General features: G+C 37.7%; 1 protein-coding gene across 4 annotated transcripts in view; it reads right to left on the minus strand.

Annotated features, from left to right (window-relative positions):
• kif2a (kinesin family member 2a) overlaps positions 1-13379 on the minus strand; it is a 53897-nt gene extending 40518 nt beyond the window's left edge. For 2 of the 4 annotated variants that reach the window (XM_061986502.1, XM_061986501.2), the window contains exon 1: positions 13116-13379. In XM_061986502.1, coding sequence (XP_061842486.1) covers positions 13116-13176 — 61 coding nt within the window. In that variant the 5' untranslated portion in view covers positions 13177-13379. The remainder of the gene's footprint in view (positions 1-13115) is intronic. The other 2 variants (XM_061986505.1, XM_061986503.1) reach the window with 1 other exon arrangement.
• Positions 13380-21377: the final 7998 nt, after the last annotated feature.

Raw genomic sequence — 21377 nt, forward strand, 5'->3', positions numbered from 1 at the left:
GAAGAATATCGACCCTAGCTTCCCTGGCCTGCTGACATGAGGGTATGTCTACAGAATATATTAATTGATGAAAATTGGGCTGTCTGCACTCTCAAAGTGCATGTTGTTGCCAAATGTATTTCATATGCTGTAAACCTAGTTCATAGTTGTTAGTTTCCTTTAATGCCAAACAAACACATACCAATCGTTGGTTAGAAGGCCATTGCCGAATTTGTCCTCGCTTTCTCCCGTGTCGCTGGCTGTCGTGTCGTTTTCGTCGGTTTCGCTTGCATACGGTTCAAACCGATATGGCTCAATAGCTTCAGTTTCTTCTTCAATTTCGTTTTCTCTACCTGCCTCCACACTACAACCATCCGTTTCAATACATTCGTAATCTGTTGAATCGCTTAAGCCGCTGAAATCCGAGTCTGAATCCGAGCTAATGTCGCTATAGCTTGCTGTTCTTTCCGCCATGTTTGTTTGTGTTGGCTTCACTATGTGACGTCACAGGAAAATGGACGGGTGTTTATAACGATAGTTAAAATCAGGCACTTTGAAGCTTTTTTTTTTAGGGATATTGCGTGATGGGTAAAATTTTGAAAAAAACTTTGAAAAATATAATAAGCCACTGGGAACTGATTTTTAATGGTTTTAACCATTCTGAAATTGTGATAATGTTCCCCTTTAACCCATTTACCATGGCGAGGTATAACAGAGCGCAGGAGGAGAGTAACAACATTACTCGCAAGCTAACGAGAATGATGGTGAAAAATCTCTCCCCCTTCAACTTGGTGAACACAGACGAATACAAGTAGGTTAATAATTGTATTTTGCTGACATGTAATGGAGCAAAAAGTAAACAACACAATTACTCTGAGATTTATTTCAAATGTAAAGTGCTGTACAATACAAATGAATGCAGGATTTTCCCTGCATGTACTTTTCTTAGGTGGCCCACTTAAAGGGGCACTAACAGTCAATATTTATTTACTTTATTAAAAAAATGTTTGGGGTAACAACAGTCAATATTTATTTATTTATTTTATTATTATTTTTTCTTAAAAAATAAAAGTGAGCTTTTGTTAAACCAAGTATTGTGTGTTTTTTTTCTATATACAACAACCTATCTGGATTCGATAAGAGAATCTACAAGGAATCGGTTCGAAAAGAGGATTCGATAATGGCATCGAAATCGATAATTTAACAAACATCGTCCCTACACATATCAGACAGTAAATCTATCAATAAGAGTAAAAAGACAAACAATCTCTGCTGTCAAATAATATCAACCGGGCTTTCAACAAAGCTGAATTAAAAACACCTTTTTTTTGCCATAAAAGTGATGCAACAACCAAATCTTGACATTCACACTGGTAGTGTAGTGGTACATGATGCTTCCCAGTGGTTCCCATACATTAATTTGCTCTTGGCGGGCCACCACAAGCAAACAATTAGAGGATTTAAAAAAAAAAATGTTTGAAAGATTTTGCGATGCCATTTCTTGGCAATAATGCCACAAAAAAAATTTACTGCGTTTTTATTTTACAATACAAGTTTGAGGTTTGAGCATCAGGCTTCCTTAGCTAGCTGGCACACACTTATTCACGTCTACGGAGTACAGTACAGAGAGCAAGCAGCAGACTGGCCTGGTAGTACAAAACTAGCGGTCAATATTAGTTTCTACTAAGTTTGGGCACCATGACTGTAAGTAGAAATGCATTTGCTGTTTTATGTCAAATTTTCTTTGTTAAAATCTGTATTGTTTAACATTTGTGATGCTATTTTCGGCCCAATTCATTGTATGTTAACATTAGGATAGCGCAGTGCTTCTCAAATATATTCTGTTACGCCCCCCGACCCCAAGAAAAAGAAAATATTTCACGCCCCCCACTCTCCACTGTGATGATAAATAGTATAATTTGTCTATAAAATTGCTATAACTATACCTCTGCATAACATTGTAAGCTTATTAACATGAAAGGAAACAACACATCAATGTTTCGGCGTCTCCCACCATGGTTACAGTGAAGCTGAAGTGCTACATACGCATCATACTCTGGTACGGCAAAAAAGCATGTTCCCCAAGGTCACACGCCCCAGGGGGGTCCGCCCCACTATTTGAGAAAGACTGAGGTAGCGGCATCAGAGCCAACCTTTATTCTGTATTTATTTTTTCAGTTCATACCGAGCTGCATTGTTGATACAAAATTCCAGCTGACCTTGACAAAATTCATGAAATTCTAACCTAGCGACAGCAAATCTTTGATTGTTCAGGTTTTTAATTGCATCACTTCTGATTTTGCCTTTTAACAAAAGCACCAAAAAGTCAGCCAAATAAAAGTCTTAAAGGGGAACTGCACTTTTTGGGGGAATTTTTCCTATCGTTCACATTCACAATCATCATGAAAGACATGACAACAAATGGAATTGTTTTAATGCCAATAATGGGAGGTCCTCTATTTTGCCCGTACAACCCAATAAAAAAAATCAAAAAAGTGCCAACAATGCTCTATTTACATTTCATGATTTGAATAATAACCAAGTATTAGTGATATTGTTATTATAAGCGCTAACGCTTGTGTACAATTTTGACAAGATCGACTGGTGTTTTCTCGCTTCTTTGATCCCTATTCTAGATCATAAATCATGGCTCTCAACTGGATAGAAGGCTGAGGACGTATTCCGACAAGTTGGTACACTTTGACAGTCAAATTAGACCTGGAAATTGCTAGACCGACATGAAAAGGCGCTTGGTTCCACCCCCCTTTTCTTCGCTAGCAGTCGGCATTCTAATGACAGCAGACCTTATACAGTAAGTGATGTTTTATGTTTGTTGGCTCTCAAAGTCTGCAGTGAGTAATAATCAGTGATGTTAAAATAAAAGCGAATGTTGTGACGCGTCTAAAATGATCAAAATACGTACATATAAAATGTTATTACAAATGTGCCTGTTACTACATTACATATATCATCATGTATATAAAACCTTAATGGAGGTTTATGGAAGGATTTTAAGGGCTTAATAGACAGAATAGAGCAGCTCCCGTAGGCTCCATTGTAAGCTGACTTTTTGATCGCATTTATTTAATATTTAGAATGCATAAAAAAATACATACATCGCCATGTATTTAATAATGATTGTGAACGATAGGCAAAAATCCAAAAAATTTGCAGTTCCCCTTTAACTGCTTCATTGAGCACAGCTGGTTACTGTTTGCCGTGGCCACAATGAAACAACATAAACAGTAAACAAAACATCTGTTTTCTCAACGTAGGCGTCCTACTTGCTCCAACAAACACACACGGGATGTCCATGATGCATACACACACACATACCGTTGGCCATATGGCTGGGAGCAACAACTATTTTGATGGTCAACTAGTCATCGACTATCCTAATGATTTGTCTACTAATCAGATTATGAAGCATACACCTATTCAATGGCTCCAATTAAGCAGTCGGCTTTTAAATCCAGTTTGAGATTTTTTTATAGGTATGTGCTATATAATACTGATTGAAAGACAATAAAGAGGACTACTTATTCATATTTGAACTGTGCTTTTCATTAGGCCGCTTTTGTTCATGTAAAAGCAAGCTGTAGAAAGCCATCAATAGTACCACTGATTTTGTTTGGACTGCAAAATAATATAAAAAAATATTTTGAACTCAAATACAACATTAAAATAATTATCGATCCATCCATTTTCTACCGCTTGTCCCTTTCGGGTCACGGGGGGTGCTGGAGCCTATCTCAGCTGCACAAATCAAGGTTAATGTTATTGGTTCTAGAAACATGTACAGAAGTATGTAGACAAAGTTTAGCTGTCAGACTTTGGTTAAAATGATAGTTAGGTATTTTTCACAGAGCTAGATAGCTAACAATCTACCTATCGTGCCGAGGGAAGTCGGAGACAAATCCTCCAGATCTCCAACATGCCTTGGTTTTAAATGATCCCGCATCACAGATGTATTTCCGTGAAAAGCAAGGTCCGCTTTGAAAATTGAGCAAGTTACTTATGTTTTTGGTGTGTTTCGGGAGAAATGTTCCCATACTTTTTGTTGTGTTTTCGTGAGTGCCATTGTTCTCCTCTGTTCGCACACGTTTGTTTCTGTCTGGCAAAACACGAGCGGTAACGTTAAGACTGTCGTTTCAGTATGGTTTCAAAGCAACATGTACAATAAAAGTGGCTGAAGATCCACATCGATTAGTAGCAGCTCTGACAACGATCACCATTGTTCCTAGTCGAGAATGGTTTTAAATGATGCCGCATCACAGATGTACTTCCGTGAAAAGCAAGGTCCGCTTTGAAAATTGAGCAAGTTACTTATGTTTTTGGTGTGTTTCAGGAGATATGTTCCCATACTTTTTGTTGTGTTTTCATGAGTGCCATTGTTCTCCTCTGTTTGCACACGTTTGTTTCTGTCTGGCAGAACACGAGCGGTAACGTCAAGATTGTCGTTACAGTATGGTTTCAAAGCAACATGTACAATAAAAGTGGCTGAAGATCCACATCGATTAGTAGCAGCTCTGACAACGATCACCATTGTTCTTAGTCGAGAAGCTAAATATCTTATCAACAAGAGCTGTGGTTGGTCCCTCTCAGGAAAGCACTGCCCCTTAGCATCTTGGCAGAGAATTGCAAGCCACGCACTCAATAACATGACCCCTGATGAGAGAAGTTCAGGACTTGACTCCTTATTTTATTTAAGTATTTTCCTTATTCCAAACTACCAAGCCCTTTCAGACTTCCAACTTTATAAGAACAGTTTGGTGAAACGCTTTTCTGTTCTAGCAGGACTATTAAGTGAATTGGGTGTGAAAGGACTTTACATCCTGACTTACGTGGCGTGTCTTAATGATATTAAACAATGGATGTCCACTAACTTTTTGCAACTCAACGCTAAGAAAACACAAATGCTGATTATTGGTCCTGCAAGACACCGACACCTATTCAATATACCACCTTAACATTTGACAACCAAACAATTACACAAGGCGACTCGGTAAAGATTCTGGGTATTATGTTCGACCCAACTCTCTCGTTTGAGTCACACATTAAGAGTGTTACGAAAACGGCCTTCTTTCATCTCCGTAATATCTCTAAAATTCGTTCTATTTTGTCCATTAGCGACGCTGAGATCATTATTCATGCGTTCGTTACGTCTCGTCTCGATTACTGTAACGTATTATTTTCGGGTCTCCCTATGTCTAGCATTAAAAGATTACAGTTGGTACAAAATGTGGCTGCTAGACTTTTGACAAGAACAAGAAATCATATTACGACTATACTGGCTCACCTGCACTGGCTTCCTGTGCACTTAAGATGAGATTTTAAGGTTTTACTACTTACTTATAAAATACTACACGGTCTAGCTCCATCCTATCTTGCTGATTGTATTGTACCATATGTCCCGGCAAGAAATCTGCGTTCTGATTCCCAAAGCCCAAAAAAAGTCTGCGGGCTATAGAGCGTTTTCTATTCGGGCTCCAGTACTCTGGAATGCCCTCCCGGTAACAGTTAGAGATGCTACCTCAGTCGAAGCATTTAAGTCCCATCTTAAAACTCATTTGTATACTCTAGCCTTTAAATAGACCCCCCTTTAGACCAGTATATCTGCCATTTCTTTTATGCTCTGCCCCTTCGTGGAGAGGGGGGGCACAGATTCGGTGACCACAAATGAAGCGCTAGCTGTCCAAAGTTTAGGGCTATATAAGTAAACTTTGATTGATTGATTGATTGACTTACAATATACATTTAAAACACTTATTTGTGGTCTAGATAATATGTATTGGCTATGCTTTAGGAGTGCAAATAAAACCCCACACTCTCTAAAAAGTATCAACTTTTATATTTTGAAAATGTATACTGCCAAATATTTAATTCAAACTTGAAGACAAACCTGTTTTTTCAGTCACGGTCGAAAATTCAATTAATAAACAATATAAGTATAGTCACAACATTAAGGACACCTGCCTACTCCCGTATCAATACAGCTGCGTAATAAAGCCAACACTTATAGCACTGCATGTCCCACTTTGGTGATATTGTGTGCATGCCATAATTAGATAAAAATATCACTTTATCCTACCTTTTCCTCAAACCAAGCTGTAATGTCGCAAGGCTCTTTATTATCGGAATTCAGTAGCTAATCCAACTTGTACTACCTTGTTCCATTCAAGGTTTTATGCTGTAAATTCCAATCATCCATTAATGAGATCGGCAGATACCAATACTGATCACATGGTTTAGCTGTAAATGTTTTAAATTTATTTATGGTTGTGCTATTGACAATTTAATATTAAAGGAAATATTCAAACAAGGTCTGTATTCTCTTTTATTACATACAATTGTTTTGAGCAAAACACGGTCAATAGCACACAATAACTAAACAAAAGCATAAAACTACTATCTGCTACTCATTTAAATGTTCTCGTTTTGCCCCCAAAGTCCTCCTGTCTCCAAGAAAGTATTCCCTGCGTTTGTAAGCATTAACAAAACAAAAAATAATAATTTTTAGAAAATAAAAATATTAATTGGATCATTCTCTTGATCATTTACTGATCGTATTGTTAATGTAGATATCTCCAGTTTATGGATCGATCCGCCTTCTTCTTACATGTTGTGTACTGACTGTGACAAAGCTTGACAGTTGACACACGGACAGTTGGTATATTATCCTGTCTCTATTCTATTAATCTACTTACAAATTTCCTGTTAATATCTGCTTACTTTCTGCTGTAATGCAGTCCCATCCACACTTCTTAAAGTTTACCAAGCACTTATTTCTTGGTGTTTTTAAACCTAGGTTAGCTTTGCTAATATATTAGCATGCCTGCTCCCGGCTTGCTCTCGGTGTGTAACATATTTAGCCTCATCCTCCAGTGACAATGATACTTGATAATACTTACTAATATTTTCAGTTTATGTATGTACTATGTATGGAGACTCATAATTAGCGGTTAGCCGCTTGTTAGCCAGCCAGAGAATATCGGCGTTTGTGATCAGAATTAAATGACATTAATCAGCAAAGGGCAATCACATACTTTTTCATGAAAATCGTTTGATACTGATCGGTGGCCAATCGAGCGGCACATCCCTACAAAACAATCCCGTGTAAAACGTTGTAGACAGGTAAACACAAAGTATTTAGTTTTATAGACATCAGAGCAGTTGGGATAGATGAAATGTAGAATGACACAGGAGGTTTAACTTCGCTCAAGGCATCAGCACAAAGTGAGAGCATAAGAGAGATGAGCGGGCAGAGTTACTGAGCTAAACGTCCGAGTTCTCAACCAGGTAACCAGCACTGCTCTTCAAGTTCTTAGAGAGGGAGGTTTACTTGCGGCTGGCCTCCGTTACACTGGCATAGCATGAACCACAAATACACACGTTAGTGCGTCCGTCAATCTCTGACATCACAAAAAGACTGCAAAACACAGCGTTCCGAGGTATTCAAAACTTAGTGCAAGCTCACACCCAAATGCTTGGCATTGTTCACCCGAGTAGCCAACATTGTAACAACATTTATAATTCAGAACAGAGGAAAATCATCTTGGTCCCCTTTAACACCATCAAACAGATTGTGAACAGGCAGGTGCATTATAACTGACCTTGCAAACATTACTGCAACAGAGACTCTAGAATTGTATAGAAGGTTCCACAAGCATAAAAAAGTGGAGACTACCTCAATAAACTCCCTATTAGTGGACTGTATGACAATCTTATGAGAAAAAAACCCAACACTGTACTTTTTGATTCATACTGCCGTGAGCTCCCTATAAGTCACGCACTGGAGATTCGGTCATAGCCGTGAATCTGAAAGAAACCATTGTGTCCACTGTGTCCCACTTTTACATTGATACGTCCCAATGGCTGAGGGGGGCTCAAAAGCAGCGGGTGCATCCAGCTCTGATAAGCCAGAGGAACAAACAAAAGGCTCTTAAGCATCACTTACACAACCTAGCAAGCATCAATCAATGGAACCGGGTCAATATGTTTGTTGTATTTAGTCTGTAATGGCTGTACTGTTTCTAACAAAGGTTAAATACTGATTAGAATAAAGCCAAGGGTACTAAGTAAATCAATAGCAGCAGATCTGTTTTAAGTGTCTATGACGGGTGGTAAAAAAGCACAGGAAATGACAGTGATGTCAGATTTAAGGATGCTGGCTACAACAGATGGGGTGGTGGCCTGAATATGGGAGAATCTACACCAGTTCTACCATCACCCCGCTGGGAGGAAAATCCCTGCAATTGGGTTCTCTAGCCATGCTCGACAGTGGTTTTACATTTGACTAGGGGTGTAACGATTCCTTTTAACGATTCGATTCAGAATTTGTGGTTGCCAAAACGATTTAGAAACGATACATTTTTTTAGAACGAAAAGATCTGAAACGATTTATTCATTGAGTTGAAATTGATTCAGTAACTTTTTTTTGCAAAAAATTCAAACAGTGTGACTGTGAAATAAATACTGGATACTAGACACTACAGGTTAAGTTTTCTATATTCCTGTTATTTCTTGTAATTACCGTAGATTACAGTTTTTAAACTCACCCAAGACAATTACAGCCGGGTCCAGATATGTATGTTCATGCCCATTGATCATGTGCTGTATTTCTTTCAGTGTAGCCTCCTCCTTAGCGCAGGGTGGCGGGAAGGATGTACACGACACTATGGCTGCAGCTAACGATTATTTTTCTATCGATTAATCTATAGATTATTTTTTCGATTAATCGGTTAATCTATAGATTATTTTTTTCGATTAATCTATAGATTATTTTTCCTTTTACCGATTATTTTTTTTATTTAAAATGAAGAGGAAAAAATAAATGTAGGCCAGTTTTTTCAAAAGGCATGGCTTTTATTTACAAAAAAAAAAGTATGGCCACTCAGTCAACATTGACAACAACATGACAAAATATTCTGTAACAATGTAAACATTTAAAACTTTTAACATTTAACAAAATTAAAAGTAGCTTATTTGCTTTTTAATGTGCAAATATAAAAGTAAACATCCAGTGCAAATCTTAATATTCTGGAATAGTATAAGCATTTAAAAAGTAAAAGTATTGCTTATTTTGCTTTAAAATGTGCAAAAATAAAGATAAACATCCAATACAAAAAAGTGCAAAACGGAAATATTCTGTAACAAGTGTAAACATTTCAACAAAAGTAAAAGTATTGCTTATTTGCTAAAATGTGCAAAAATAAAGCTAAACATCCAATACAAAAAAGTGTACAGTGTAAACATTTCAACAAAAGTAAAAGTATTGCTTATTTTGCTTAATAACACAACAATGATAGTATGATTAAAGTGAAAGTTAATTGTTGGTTTGTACATAGTATATGTAACTGTTAATGTTGTAAAAGGTATTTGCACAACTAATTAACGTTAGTGTTTGTGACACGTCTTGTGCCGTGGGGTTCTTTCAGGACCGACAGACTGAACGCCAGACGGCTTTGCCAGGTTTACAATCTTTTAATTTTACACAAAGTCTTTTCTCTTCCAACTCTTCTCTCTTTCTTTCCTCGCTTTTCAGCTCCTCTTCCTCGCTCGCTCGTCGTCCCTTGTCTATTGCGGCGTCGCTCCCGGCGCGCCCCGCCTCGCCGCTCGCTCGCCGCCGCCGCCGCCTCTCCACAGCGTTAAAGAGGAGCGCGTCTTTGTAAACACTGAACAGGCACGCCAAACGCGCCTCTCAGAGCAAACGGTGCTTTAGTTTATGAATTTACAACGCAGATACAAATGACACATTCATGTTTTTGTGTAATAATGACAACGTATACGCACACGGAAGATTGACTTGTTGATGGTGATGGCAAGAACGCTGTCGGGGGTTTTCTTTTCAAATGTTCGTTCATAGCCGTTGTGCTGCTATGATAGGCCATACACAGTGTGCATACAACAACATTATTAGGCCGTTTATTGAAATACTCCGACACTTTTGACGACTTTTGGTGTGCTTTTTTCCCCTCGCTCGCATCGTCTGCTTTGCGCTCCGCCATGACAGTAGTGTGACGTAAATATGCGACGCGCCGACGCACAAAAACGGCGTCGACGTATTTACGTAACCGATGACGTCGACTATGTCGACGCGTCGTTTCAGCCTTACACGACACTGACAATAATACATTGCAGTTTTCTGGGCAAATAAAAAAACCTTAACTTCAAAGTCAAATACTCCACATATCCAGAGTAGGATTTTGAAATCATCTTACTGTCCGTGCGCCATGCTTGTTTAACAAAGCCAGCCATTCTTCCTCCCGAGACTGATCATTTGCCAGTTGTATAACCGGAAGAGTTTGGCCTTCCTTCGCTAACCATGCGGCGGAAGGAGTCTTTGTCAGCTCCTCCCCATCTGCCGCGCTTTCGTTTCAGCTTGTTGTCTGTTGCTCGGTCTCTGCAGCTGTCCAAGCATCTGGTTAGCATATCATGCTAGCTCAGAGAACGACTCCAAAATAGCTGGATCAAAATGTCCGAAATGTCCGCGCTTTCTCAGCTTTATTAGGTATGTCCTTCAAGCTCTGCACAAGGTGAGGAAAATAAATAACAGTTGACACTCGCCCTCTGGGGAACGCCATCTTGGATCTTTTTGTCTAATATTTACGATGTTCAATTATTTACAAAGTGCTATAAACATCTTTATATAAAGTATGTTCTTATTTTATAGTATTTATATAATTGATTAATAACCTTTTAAATCAAAGTTAGAGCGATATACAGCGCTCGGATTTAACCGCGGCAACTGCGGCAAGTGTAACGACCGCCCTCGTCATTTGCCGTAATGCCCAAAAAATGTACCAACATTTGTGGCAAGAACATGCTGTGACCGGCCTAGACTTTTTACTTATTAATGAACGAGGGATGTAACGGTAAACGGTATAATGATGATTTGCGATAATTCCTGACGGCTAGTAATACTGTTTATTTTTTAATTACCAAAAAAACGTCATTTATTAATGCATTTTTGGCAACACAAAGTCGTCACTAGCTGTGTTTGGCTTGATAATCATGGCAGACCAACGACACCAACTTTGCTGCGGAGATTTCCCCTCGTAGTAAATGGAGCCAAGCGCTTGGTTTAACATCATTTTCCCTTGCTTCTTGCCGTGCGTTTAAGAGCGCACTGCTGTGTTTAGATGGAGACTTGTGTGGACAATATTGGAGACACTTGTCCCCACACCAAAAGTATACAGCAGAGGAGAAAACGATTTGATGTTTTGCAGCAGGCGATGTGTCGTGAACGTTGTCACAATTTGTTTATAAAGTCTTTACTTTGTTTACTGGGATGTTCACTCATCCTTTATTTACCTGCAAACTGTATCAGTGTTCAAATAACATCAATACTAGCTAAAATGTTTTGTCATCTCATCGAATTGAATGCGGTTAAGATTGTTTATTCGATGTGAGAGGTATCACTCAGGGTTTTTTTTTGTTGGCCAAACTGTTGTACTGAAACACTAGGGAGGTATTGGAGAAGAACAAAGCTTGTATTTTAGACTTCATCTTCATCAGCCAAACTGCTTTGTGTTTTATTTTGATATCAAAAAGTAAATACCAGGGGGTTTTTTTACATTGTGTTTTTTTCATTTCACTAAAGTGTTACTTCAAAAATCATTCATGTGACACACCATTTTGTTAATGTTTTATTGTGTTAATGTTTTATTGTGTATCGTTTATTACTATGCGACATATTTCTCCTCAAACCCTTAATGGATCCCCCGTGATACATCATCTACATATAAATGTACATAAGTTAAACAAAAAAAATTATAAAAACTCTCTATCAAAATGTAAAAATAGAGATAAAGGCATTATGTAATGACAAAAAGCTGGCAAGTTGATGTTTAATATTAAAGAATGCAAATACCTAATGTTTGTCTATAAATATATGGGTAACGTTTATTTATAGTCTTTTTATTAGACATTACAAATGACGTGATGGTATTACGTTCACACCCCAACACTGCTTTACTTAACAATCAGTAATCATGATTTCAATATTGATAACAATAATATTAATTATTACTTTGGCCATAATTGGCAGCCCTAGATTTCATACATGATCACAATGTTTTATCTATTATATATATATATAGACTTGGTGCCCTTCTAACTTGGCTTGGTCCCCTAAAATATGAGCCCTCCTTTAAAGCAACACTTGCCTTGACCTTAAAAAGTTAAAACTTGAGGCCTGGATATACATATTCTAGAAGGCCAACTCGCCAAACACAGATAGACTTCCTTCGTATTTTAGGAATATCAATCGAACTATCGATCAATCGTTACAGCCCTATTACTGACTATTAACAATCAATGTAGACATGTCCTTGACGCCCACATTTGCATTGATTTGATATAAAAAAAACTATTTTCTTCCAAGACATGCTGACCTCAAGAAAATCAGATTTACTAGACTCCAAAAGGAATTTTTTTTAAAAAAGACTACCATTATGTTGAAGTATATTACTTAAAAAACAAACATTCCACGTTATAGCTCTGATGTCCACATCAGAGTGTTTCCATGGCAACTGTCGTTTACAAGGTCGGGCTCCCGCCATTGACACTTGTGTTTTAAAAAAGATGTATTGTTAAAAAAGCTGTATTGTTAGTATAAACGAGACAAAGACAACACACGATGCTTGCCATGTTGACATGCACACTACATCCTGTTTCTGCCATACGAAGCCGGTCGGGTTAGCATTAACCATTAAGCTAATCCCCTGCTAAAGCTGCGCAATAAAGCCGTCCTCGTCTAGTTGGGAAATGTAACATTATTTTAATTAAATACGTTTAAAACCTAAATAACTATTTCAAATAGCACTGGGTGGTTTGTTTTGACGTTTTTGTGGCGTTCTGGAGCAAGGAGTAGCACACCGGCTGGTAGCATGATAATCACCATAAAGGAGAAAGGCGAATTTGTATTAAAGACATGAAATGTGTAATCAGGTTCGAAGCCCCCCGGGGGGGGGGAGCTGTCATTCCCCACCCCGGCTAGCGTTGACGTTATGCGGCAAAGAGAAGCATCGCTGCATTCAACAGTACCACAGCAACAAAGCTCCCCAAACAACTTGGGGCTGGGGGAGAAAAGAGACACTGCGACGAGGACAAGAGCCACATCGCCTCAAACTTACCGTCGCTCCGCTTTATTTCCACATACGTGCCAACCGCAAGCTTCCCAAACGCCACGGCCATTCTTCATTCCCTGTACAAATGAACGCTCACACGGCCAAATAGTAGCAATGCAGGGTGTGGGAGAAGCCGCCTTTTGAGAGGAGCCTGCCCGCAGCAGCTCCAGCTTACAGGCCACTTCCGGTGCAGACCGGGTGTACTTCCTGTCAGAACCCGGAAGTAAACAAAGCGCTCGCTTGGTATTTTTTTCTTCTCTTCGTGCGACGACGATGTGCAATTTTCTAACGCTGCGAGAATGCTTTCCGCAATGACGACTGTTTTATCGCTTTGATACATTGCTAAGTTTCAGAGCGATTTTACGCGTATGTACAAGCGTCACATGCCTGACGTTTTATGCTAGAGTGAGCTTTTATTTTGTCGTGAAAGACATCCGTCATCATGTACCTCTATCCGGGTTACTTTTTAGTAAAGTGTAAAAAGAAAAAGGGCTTAGGTTTTAGCCTGCAGAACTTCAATCGATTAATCAAAACTTTATTTACATAGCACTTTTCATACATAGGCAACACACAGTGCCTTACATCAGCTTAAAAGTAAAGAAAGAACATATGACATACACTCTAGTATTGACAATAACAAAAGATGGCGCTGAGGAATGAGGAAACGTCTTTTATTCTCATGCTTAACATAATTTTTTATTTTAGAACACCTAATTTATAGCAGTAAGTATGTATGTCATAGGGCTGCAACGATTAATGGATTAGAAAAAACCTTTAATTTCTATTTTGTTGCTTCGATTATATGTTTAATGCAGTGGTGTCCAAACGTTGTCCACCAGGCAAGCGGGGGACATTAAGAAAATGTTTTAGTTCGTTAAAAAAAAACATTATTTTTGGCAACATTGCTTATCAGTGTCCTGCATTAAATATAAAACAATGTAGACATCCCCACTAAAAATGAAAAAAATCAATACTGCATGTAGTATTAATTTGTTTTGTTTTTAAATGCTAAAAACCGAAAGTAGTCCCTCGTCACATAACACTTTAAAAGTTTCACTCTTTCGCAGTTTTTTTTTTTGATATTTTTTTTGGGATTAAATTAAACATGTCAAGGGTAAAAAAAAATGTCTAAATGTACTGAAATATCAATACTATTGTATTATTGGCCACGCTCTTCAGTCTTGTGGCCACAGACTTGCTCAGTCTCAGGCAACATTACTATATTGGATTAAAAGAGTGTAAAGGTGACCATTTGGGTTTTATTTCATGTCGAGAGGGTTTTTAATTATGTTAAAACAGGTATTTAGAAGGTGGTAGCAGTTTTTTAGGCTCATACCTATGATAACATTTGATTTATTATTATTAATTCCTACTTTGCGGAAATTAATTTACCACACCTGGAACCAATAACAGCAATTAACATGGGTTTACTATATATCTATTTTTTTTTAAAATTGTGTCAGCTTTCTGTCATAAGTGACAACTGTCTAGTTACAAATATATAGAAATTTTGATATTTTTTTTGTTTGGTTGTATTTCAACAATTTTCTGCAGGCCAACAAAACTTGAGCTTCCGGCCACAAATGGCTCCCGGGTCACACTATAGACACCCCTGGTTAAATAAGTGTAAATAATGTATAAAATCCTGACCATATGGAGTGCCTGGAACACTAGATACGTGAACATAGTTTCCACACAGCCGCTCTAATAGAGCTTACAAGAGAGTGGTGGTGGGTGCCATGATTTGCGTGGCTGCGAACATAGAAGAGTTTTTTTAAATTTTGTTAAAGGGACATTTTCCAACATTGATGATGTGCGTTTATAATAAATAAAGATTATGGCAAGCTAGAAAAATTGTTGTTTATTTAAATTATTTTCCCCAAAATATGCATCGAGGCTATTAAGTGTGTTTATTCCGATTACTTGATGAAACAAACTATCTCATCAATATTCAATTACTAAAAAATTCCATAGCTGCAGCCCTAAATTAAGTGGTACTATACATTTTACTACAATTATTACATAATTTGCTATCAATGTTATTGTTGTAAACCCAGTAAGTTCCAGAAGTATTGGGGAGTGACATTTTTTTAACAATGTTGCCTTTACAGTATATACACATTGCTACACAACCACAATGGAATTGAAATAAGTAAATCAATGAACAAATAAGCATTTGAGTGAAGTGTTGAGTTTCAGCTTTAATTAAGAAGTTTGACATAGCCGGCGGGGTAGGCTCCAGCACCCCCCGCGACCCCGAAAGGGACAAGCAGGAGAAAATGGATGGATGGATGGACATAAATATAGTATTTACTGTTTAGAAATTACAGATACTTTGTCCATTACATTCATTTTATTTTCAGTTATTAAACTGACATATTTAAAAATATTTTAATCTTGCCTAATACTCATGATATAATGATGTCAATGGGCTTCATTTATTTAATTTACTGTTGTTGTTGGCATCCGTAAGTCTCGGAAGACAATGGATTGGCGCCCCTTGGATATGATTTAGTTGGTCATGCAGCGTCTGCTGCGGTTGTAGAGACCCACACGGGAGTGACAGTCTCTGTTGCACTTGGTGCATTTGTAGGTTGAGTCAGCTACAGGATGTAGTTACTTGCTCTTTCTCTGAGCTCGCTTCTCATCTGCAAGCTGGCGCAGTTTTGCTTCGCCAGGGTTCAGTCCAGTGTTCACGGTGTGTCTCCAGCTGGATCTGTCCTGAGCAAGCTCTTCCCAGGTGTTCAGGTCCATGTCAAGCGCTTTCAGGTCATGCTTGCAGACATTCTTGAAGCGGAGATGTGGCCGTCCCGTTGTCCTCTTGCCAGAGGCAAGCTCTGCGTAGAGGATGTCTTTGGGGATCCGGACATCGTCCATTCGACGCACATGGCCCAGCCATCCAAGGCGATGCTGACGGAGGAGAGTGACCATGCTGGGAATCTTGGCTTGCATCAGCACCTCATTGTTTGTCACAAACACTTCATAGACCTGACCAAAGCGTTCAACCTTGTCAGCAGGGATGGGCTCTTCACAGTCCTAGCGAAGATTGGCTGCCCACCGAGACTCCTGAGCATGATCAAGTCGTTCCATGACGGCATGAAAGGCACAGTTCAATATGACGGCTCGACGTCAGATGCCTTCGACATCCGCAGTGGCGTCAAGCAGGGCTGTGTCCTCGCTCCCACTCTCTTCAGCATCTTCTTTGCCATTCTGCTGAAGCACGCCTTCGGATCGTTGACCGAGGGTGTTTACCTCCACACTCGGTCAGACGGCCGACTGTTCAACCTGGCTCGCCTAAAAGCAAAGAGCAAGGTCCGGGAGGTAACCATCAGAGACATGCTGTTTGCAGATGACGCTGCTCTGGCCACCCACACAGAAGAAGAGCTACAGAGTCGGATGGACCGCTTTGCAAAGGCCTGCGACGAGTTCAGCCTGACTATCAGTCTGAAGAAGACAAATGTGATCGCCCAAGATGCTGAACCACCCTGTATCACCATCAACGACTATGAACTAGAGGTCGTCAGCCAGTACACATACCTTGGCTCCACCATCACTGACAACCTCTCACTGGAAGACAACCTTGCCCAGGTTGTCGCAAAGAGTGTGGAACAACAGCATGCTGACAATAAACACCAAGATCGCTGTGTATCGTGCCTGCGTGCTAAGCACTCTCTTGTACGCCAGCGAATCCTGGACTCTGTACTCCTCGCAGGGGAAGAGGCTAAGTGTCTTTCACATGCGCTGCCTCCGTCGCATACTCGGGGTTATATGGAGCGATCGTGTGACAAACAATTTACTGTAATTGTTACTGTAACTGCTAGATTACATTATTTTGTCACAGCTCTTAAATTTAAGTTGCAAGTCTTCACTTTATTCACACCCTGATGTATTGATTTATTCATTTAATGATTTATTTGTATTTTTTTAATTAATCAGTCCAACAAAATAATACACAATAATACAATAATAATTCAATTCCAAGTCCAAAACCAAACCCAGCCCAGCAATATTCAGAATAGCAATCAACAGAGCAATTGAGAGGACACACAAACATGACACAAAACAATACAAAAGTAGTCAACAAATATGAATAATATCAACAACAGTATCAATATTAATAAGAATTCCAACATAGCAGTGATTAGAAATCCCTCATTTACATTTCATTGATTTCTAATCCATTGTGGTGGTGCCTGCCGTAAAGGCAAAAGCATTAGAAAAAATTCTCATTGTCCAAATATTGTCCACTTTCTTCAGCACTGAACATGTCATCTAAAAAAAACCTATACTCTTTGAGGTAACAATATGTATATAAAATCAATACAATGGGTGAGTTTTTCCTTGCCCTTATGTGGGCTCTGTACCGAGGATGTCGTTGTGGCTTGTGTAGCCCTTTGAGACACTTGTGATTTAGGGCTATATAAATAAACATTGATTGATTGATTGATTGAATAGAATGTACTGCAAACAACTACAGTAGTTGTATGAAGTAATGTAATACTATGTACACTGTAAAGCATTTACCTTGAAGAGTAGACTTCTACGGTATTTCCTTCCAGCTGTGTCTCCGTCAAACACATCAGCAGCAGCTTTTCCATATTTTTATGGATACATGTCCTCTGTTTAGATAATATTTTAACATTCTTGGCTCCTTCTGCTTCAGTATATTGCAGAGTAGCAGTGATACGCACAAATTGCTTCACCAAGATGGCGACAACCTCGGTCATATTTTTGATGATTTCTTTCCTTAACCTCATAATGCTGTTTTTCCTCCAATAAATGATGTACCAGTTCATGTAGTGCCTCATGGCAACTTTGTAATAATGCAACTACTGTGTCAGGCTAATGGATATGTAATATAAGTCCCAGTATTGATACTTGACATGCTTAATAATGTTTGCAAACTAATTTTTCTATACAGTAATTTACTTAAAACATTGATGAATGCATGTTCTTTAGGTATAGTAGTTTAAAGCAAATGTATTAATTGTAATTATTTTGTAAATGACAGTAATTAGATAAGATACAAATATTGTAAAGAAATAGCACCTACACTATTTCCCCACAACATCGTTTCAGCAATTTAGTAATACACAGGCATGTAATAAACCAATAATGCAACTTTATTACTTTTCTATTACCACATTCTCAATGAGTTTTGATTACAATTACTATGACCCGCCCCACTATTTGAGAAGGACTGAATTCACCTAATGTGCACATGTTCAAATTGTGGGAGGAAGCCGGAGTGCCCGGGGGAAACCCACGTACAGGGAGAACATCCACACAGAGATGTCCAATTTGTTCGTATTATTTGGTATAAAAATGATAATAAAACCTTTCACAACAGGTTACAGGTTACAAAAAGCTCCTCTTGCCTGCTTACCTACTGTATGACATATGCAAGATAGCCTAAACAATGTATTTAAAAAAAAATGTATTCTTAAAAAATACAATTTAAAAAACATTTTCAAAATTGGGCCCGAAAAAGTTATTTTAAGTTATAAAAGTGCATTCTTATGAATCAATTAACCCCCCTAAATTTAGGATCTTTTAAAAATATATTTAAATCAACTTTTACAAAAAAAAAATATCCCCCCAAAAAATCTATTCCAAGTTTGAAAACATTTTTTTATAGACCGTCTCTCATATGTCATACACCAGCAGCCAATAGCAGCATTTGTAACCTGTAACCTGTTTTGAAAGGTTTTATTACACTTTGTATACCAAATGATAAATCCACCATACATCCATAGACATATACCAAATAATATGTATTGTGAGAATTGTGGTGAATGGAGAATTGGTTCTGAATTGAATCATCACCCCAAGAATCAGAATTGAATTGAATCATGAGTTGTTGTAAGATTCCCAACCCTTATATTAATAAGGCTTAAAGTAGCACTTTACTTACACATGTATCTAAGGCTTTTAATACAGATCTTAATCAAATCTCTCCAACACTTTTACAAGTTGCGGCCTTAAACAACTGAGTACGTTTTTTTAACCACTTAACCATAGGGCTCAGCTATTTAACCACTTAACCATAGGGCTCAGCTATGGTCCGTACTGAGTTGTAATACACTTTTCAAACACTTGTGGCAGTAATGACAATATCAAACAAATAGAAGAGGTCTGGAGCTGAAGTCATAAAGAAGTTTCTTAAACTCAAATTATGACTTAAGTGGTGAAATTTTATTTTTATTTGGATGGATGTTATGGTCTGAAAAGGGGTGGGATTAAATAAACTCTGCTTCTTTCTACTCGTTTTCAGACCTGCTGTAAAGAAACGACTGGAACTGTGTGATGCATAACATTGTATCGTATGCATGTTCGAAATAAACTGAACTGAACTGAACTCTTGATTTTAATCATATTTAATAATTATATCCAACCAACTAACAGTTTACAATCTTGTCAAATGATATGAAACCACGTGTTAATCACAAAGATTATTATTTATTTAAAACATAAACCTTAAGCTTAGGTTAGGCTTATTAGAAAAATAAGTACCCCCCAATTATATTGCGTGTAAAGGGACTCAAAAATAACTACATTTAAATATAATCATTTAGTGTTAAAAAGGATCAACTAAATTTATCATAAATAATAATAAATATGTTTCTAAACTAATCTGTCAAAATAGAAATACAATTTCACCACTTAAGTCATAATTTGAGTTTTAGAAACTTCTTTATGACTTCAGCTCCAGACCTTCCATTCCATGATTTAATTCCGCATGCTGATATACTAAAAGTTTTAAGTGTTTTACGCACATACAAATGTTTTAAATCAGATTTTCCTCTTAGGTTATATTTCTCCTCTTTTGTTGAAAATAATTGTTGTACATTCTTGGGTAGCAGGTTATAGTTTGCTTGGTACATAATATTAGCTGTTTGCAAATGCACCAAATCGTTGAATTTCAATAATTTTGATATAATAAATAAAGGGTTTGAATGTTCTCTATATCCAACATTATGTATTATTCTAACTGATCTTTTTTGTAGCACCGTTAATGAATGAAGCGCACATTTGTAGTTGTTCCCCCATATTTCTACACAATAACTCAGATATAGTAACACTAGCGAGCAGTAAAGAATATGAAGTGATTTTTGGTCTAGAACATGTTTTGCTTTATTCATTATTGATGTGTTTCTTGCTACTTTATGTTGTATATTTTTTACATGAGATTTCCAATTCATTTAATCTATTATTACACCCAAAAATGTGTTTTCTTTTACCCTTTCAATATTTACTCCGTCTATTTGTATTTGTGTTTGACTTTCTCTTCTACTGTTACCAAATAGCATTATTTTAGTCTTACTGAGATTCAAAGATAGTTGTTTTTGTTAAACAATCTTTTTATTTTGTTCATTTCTTCTGTTAATATTTGTATTAGCTTCTGTGTGTTCTCTCCTGAACAAAATGCTGTTGTGTCATCTGCGAATTATACTAACTTTAAGTCCTTTGTAACTTTACAAATGTCAGTTATATAGAGATTGAACAATTTTGGTCCGAGTATTGATCCCTGAGGTACACCACAAAATTTATTCAGCTCTGTGGAAGTGTGTTCGCCTATCTTCACATATTGCTTCCTGTTGGTTAAGTAGCTTCTCACCCAGTTCAATACCAACCCTCTGATTCCATACCGTTCTAATTTGTTTATTAAGATGTTATGATTAATTGTGTCAAATGCTTTTGTTAAATCCATAAACACTGCAGCAGCACATTTTTTACTATCTATTGCATTTGTGATCTCTTCCGTTATTCTGATTAATGCCATTGATGTTGAGATGTTGGCTCGGTATCCGTATTGGTTGTCTGTGAGTGCTTTGTTTTTATTTATGAATTTGTCTAATCTGTTATTGAACAGTTTTTCAATGATTTTAGAAAATTGTGGAAGTAGAGAAACAGGTCTGTAGTTTGTAAACTGGTGCTTGTCTCCAGTCTTATAAATCGGTACGATTTTTGCTATTTTCATATTGTCTGGGAATTTGCCTGTTTGAAATGTTAGGTTGCTGATATATGTTAAAGGTTCTGAAATCTCTTCAAAAACATTTTTTAACGTTTTCATATCAATTTCGTAAGATGACTAATTCAGTGTTAAAAATGTAGTGGGCCCTGTGGTCAAAAAGTTTAAGAACCCCTGAGTTATATTGCAGTTTGTTGGGTCCATGGTATAGTCTGGGGGTCTGCAACCTGCGGCTCTCGTGGCTCCCTGGAGCTTTTTCAAAAATGTATGAAAATAGAAAACGATGGGGGAAAAAT

The sequence above is a fragment of the Nerophis lumbriciformis genome, linkage group LG12 (assembly GCF_033978685.3).
Source record: "Nerophis lumbriciformis linkage group LG12, RoL_Nlum_v2.1, whole genome shotgun sequence".
Classification (NCBI taxonomy): Eukaryota; Metazoa; Chordata; class Actinopteri; order Syngnathiformes; family Syngnathidae; genus Nerophis; species Nerophis lumbriciformis.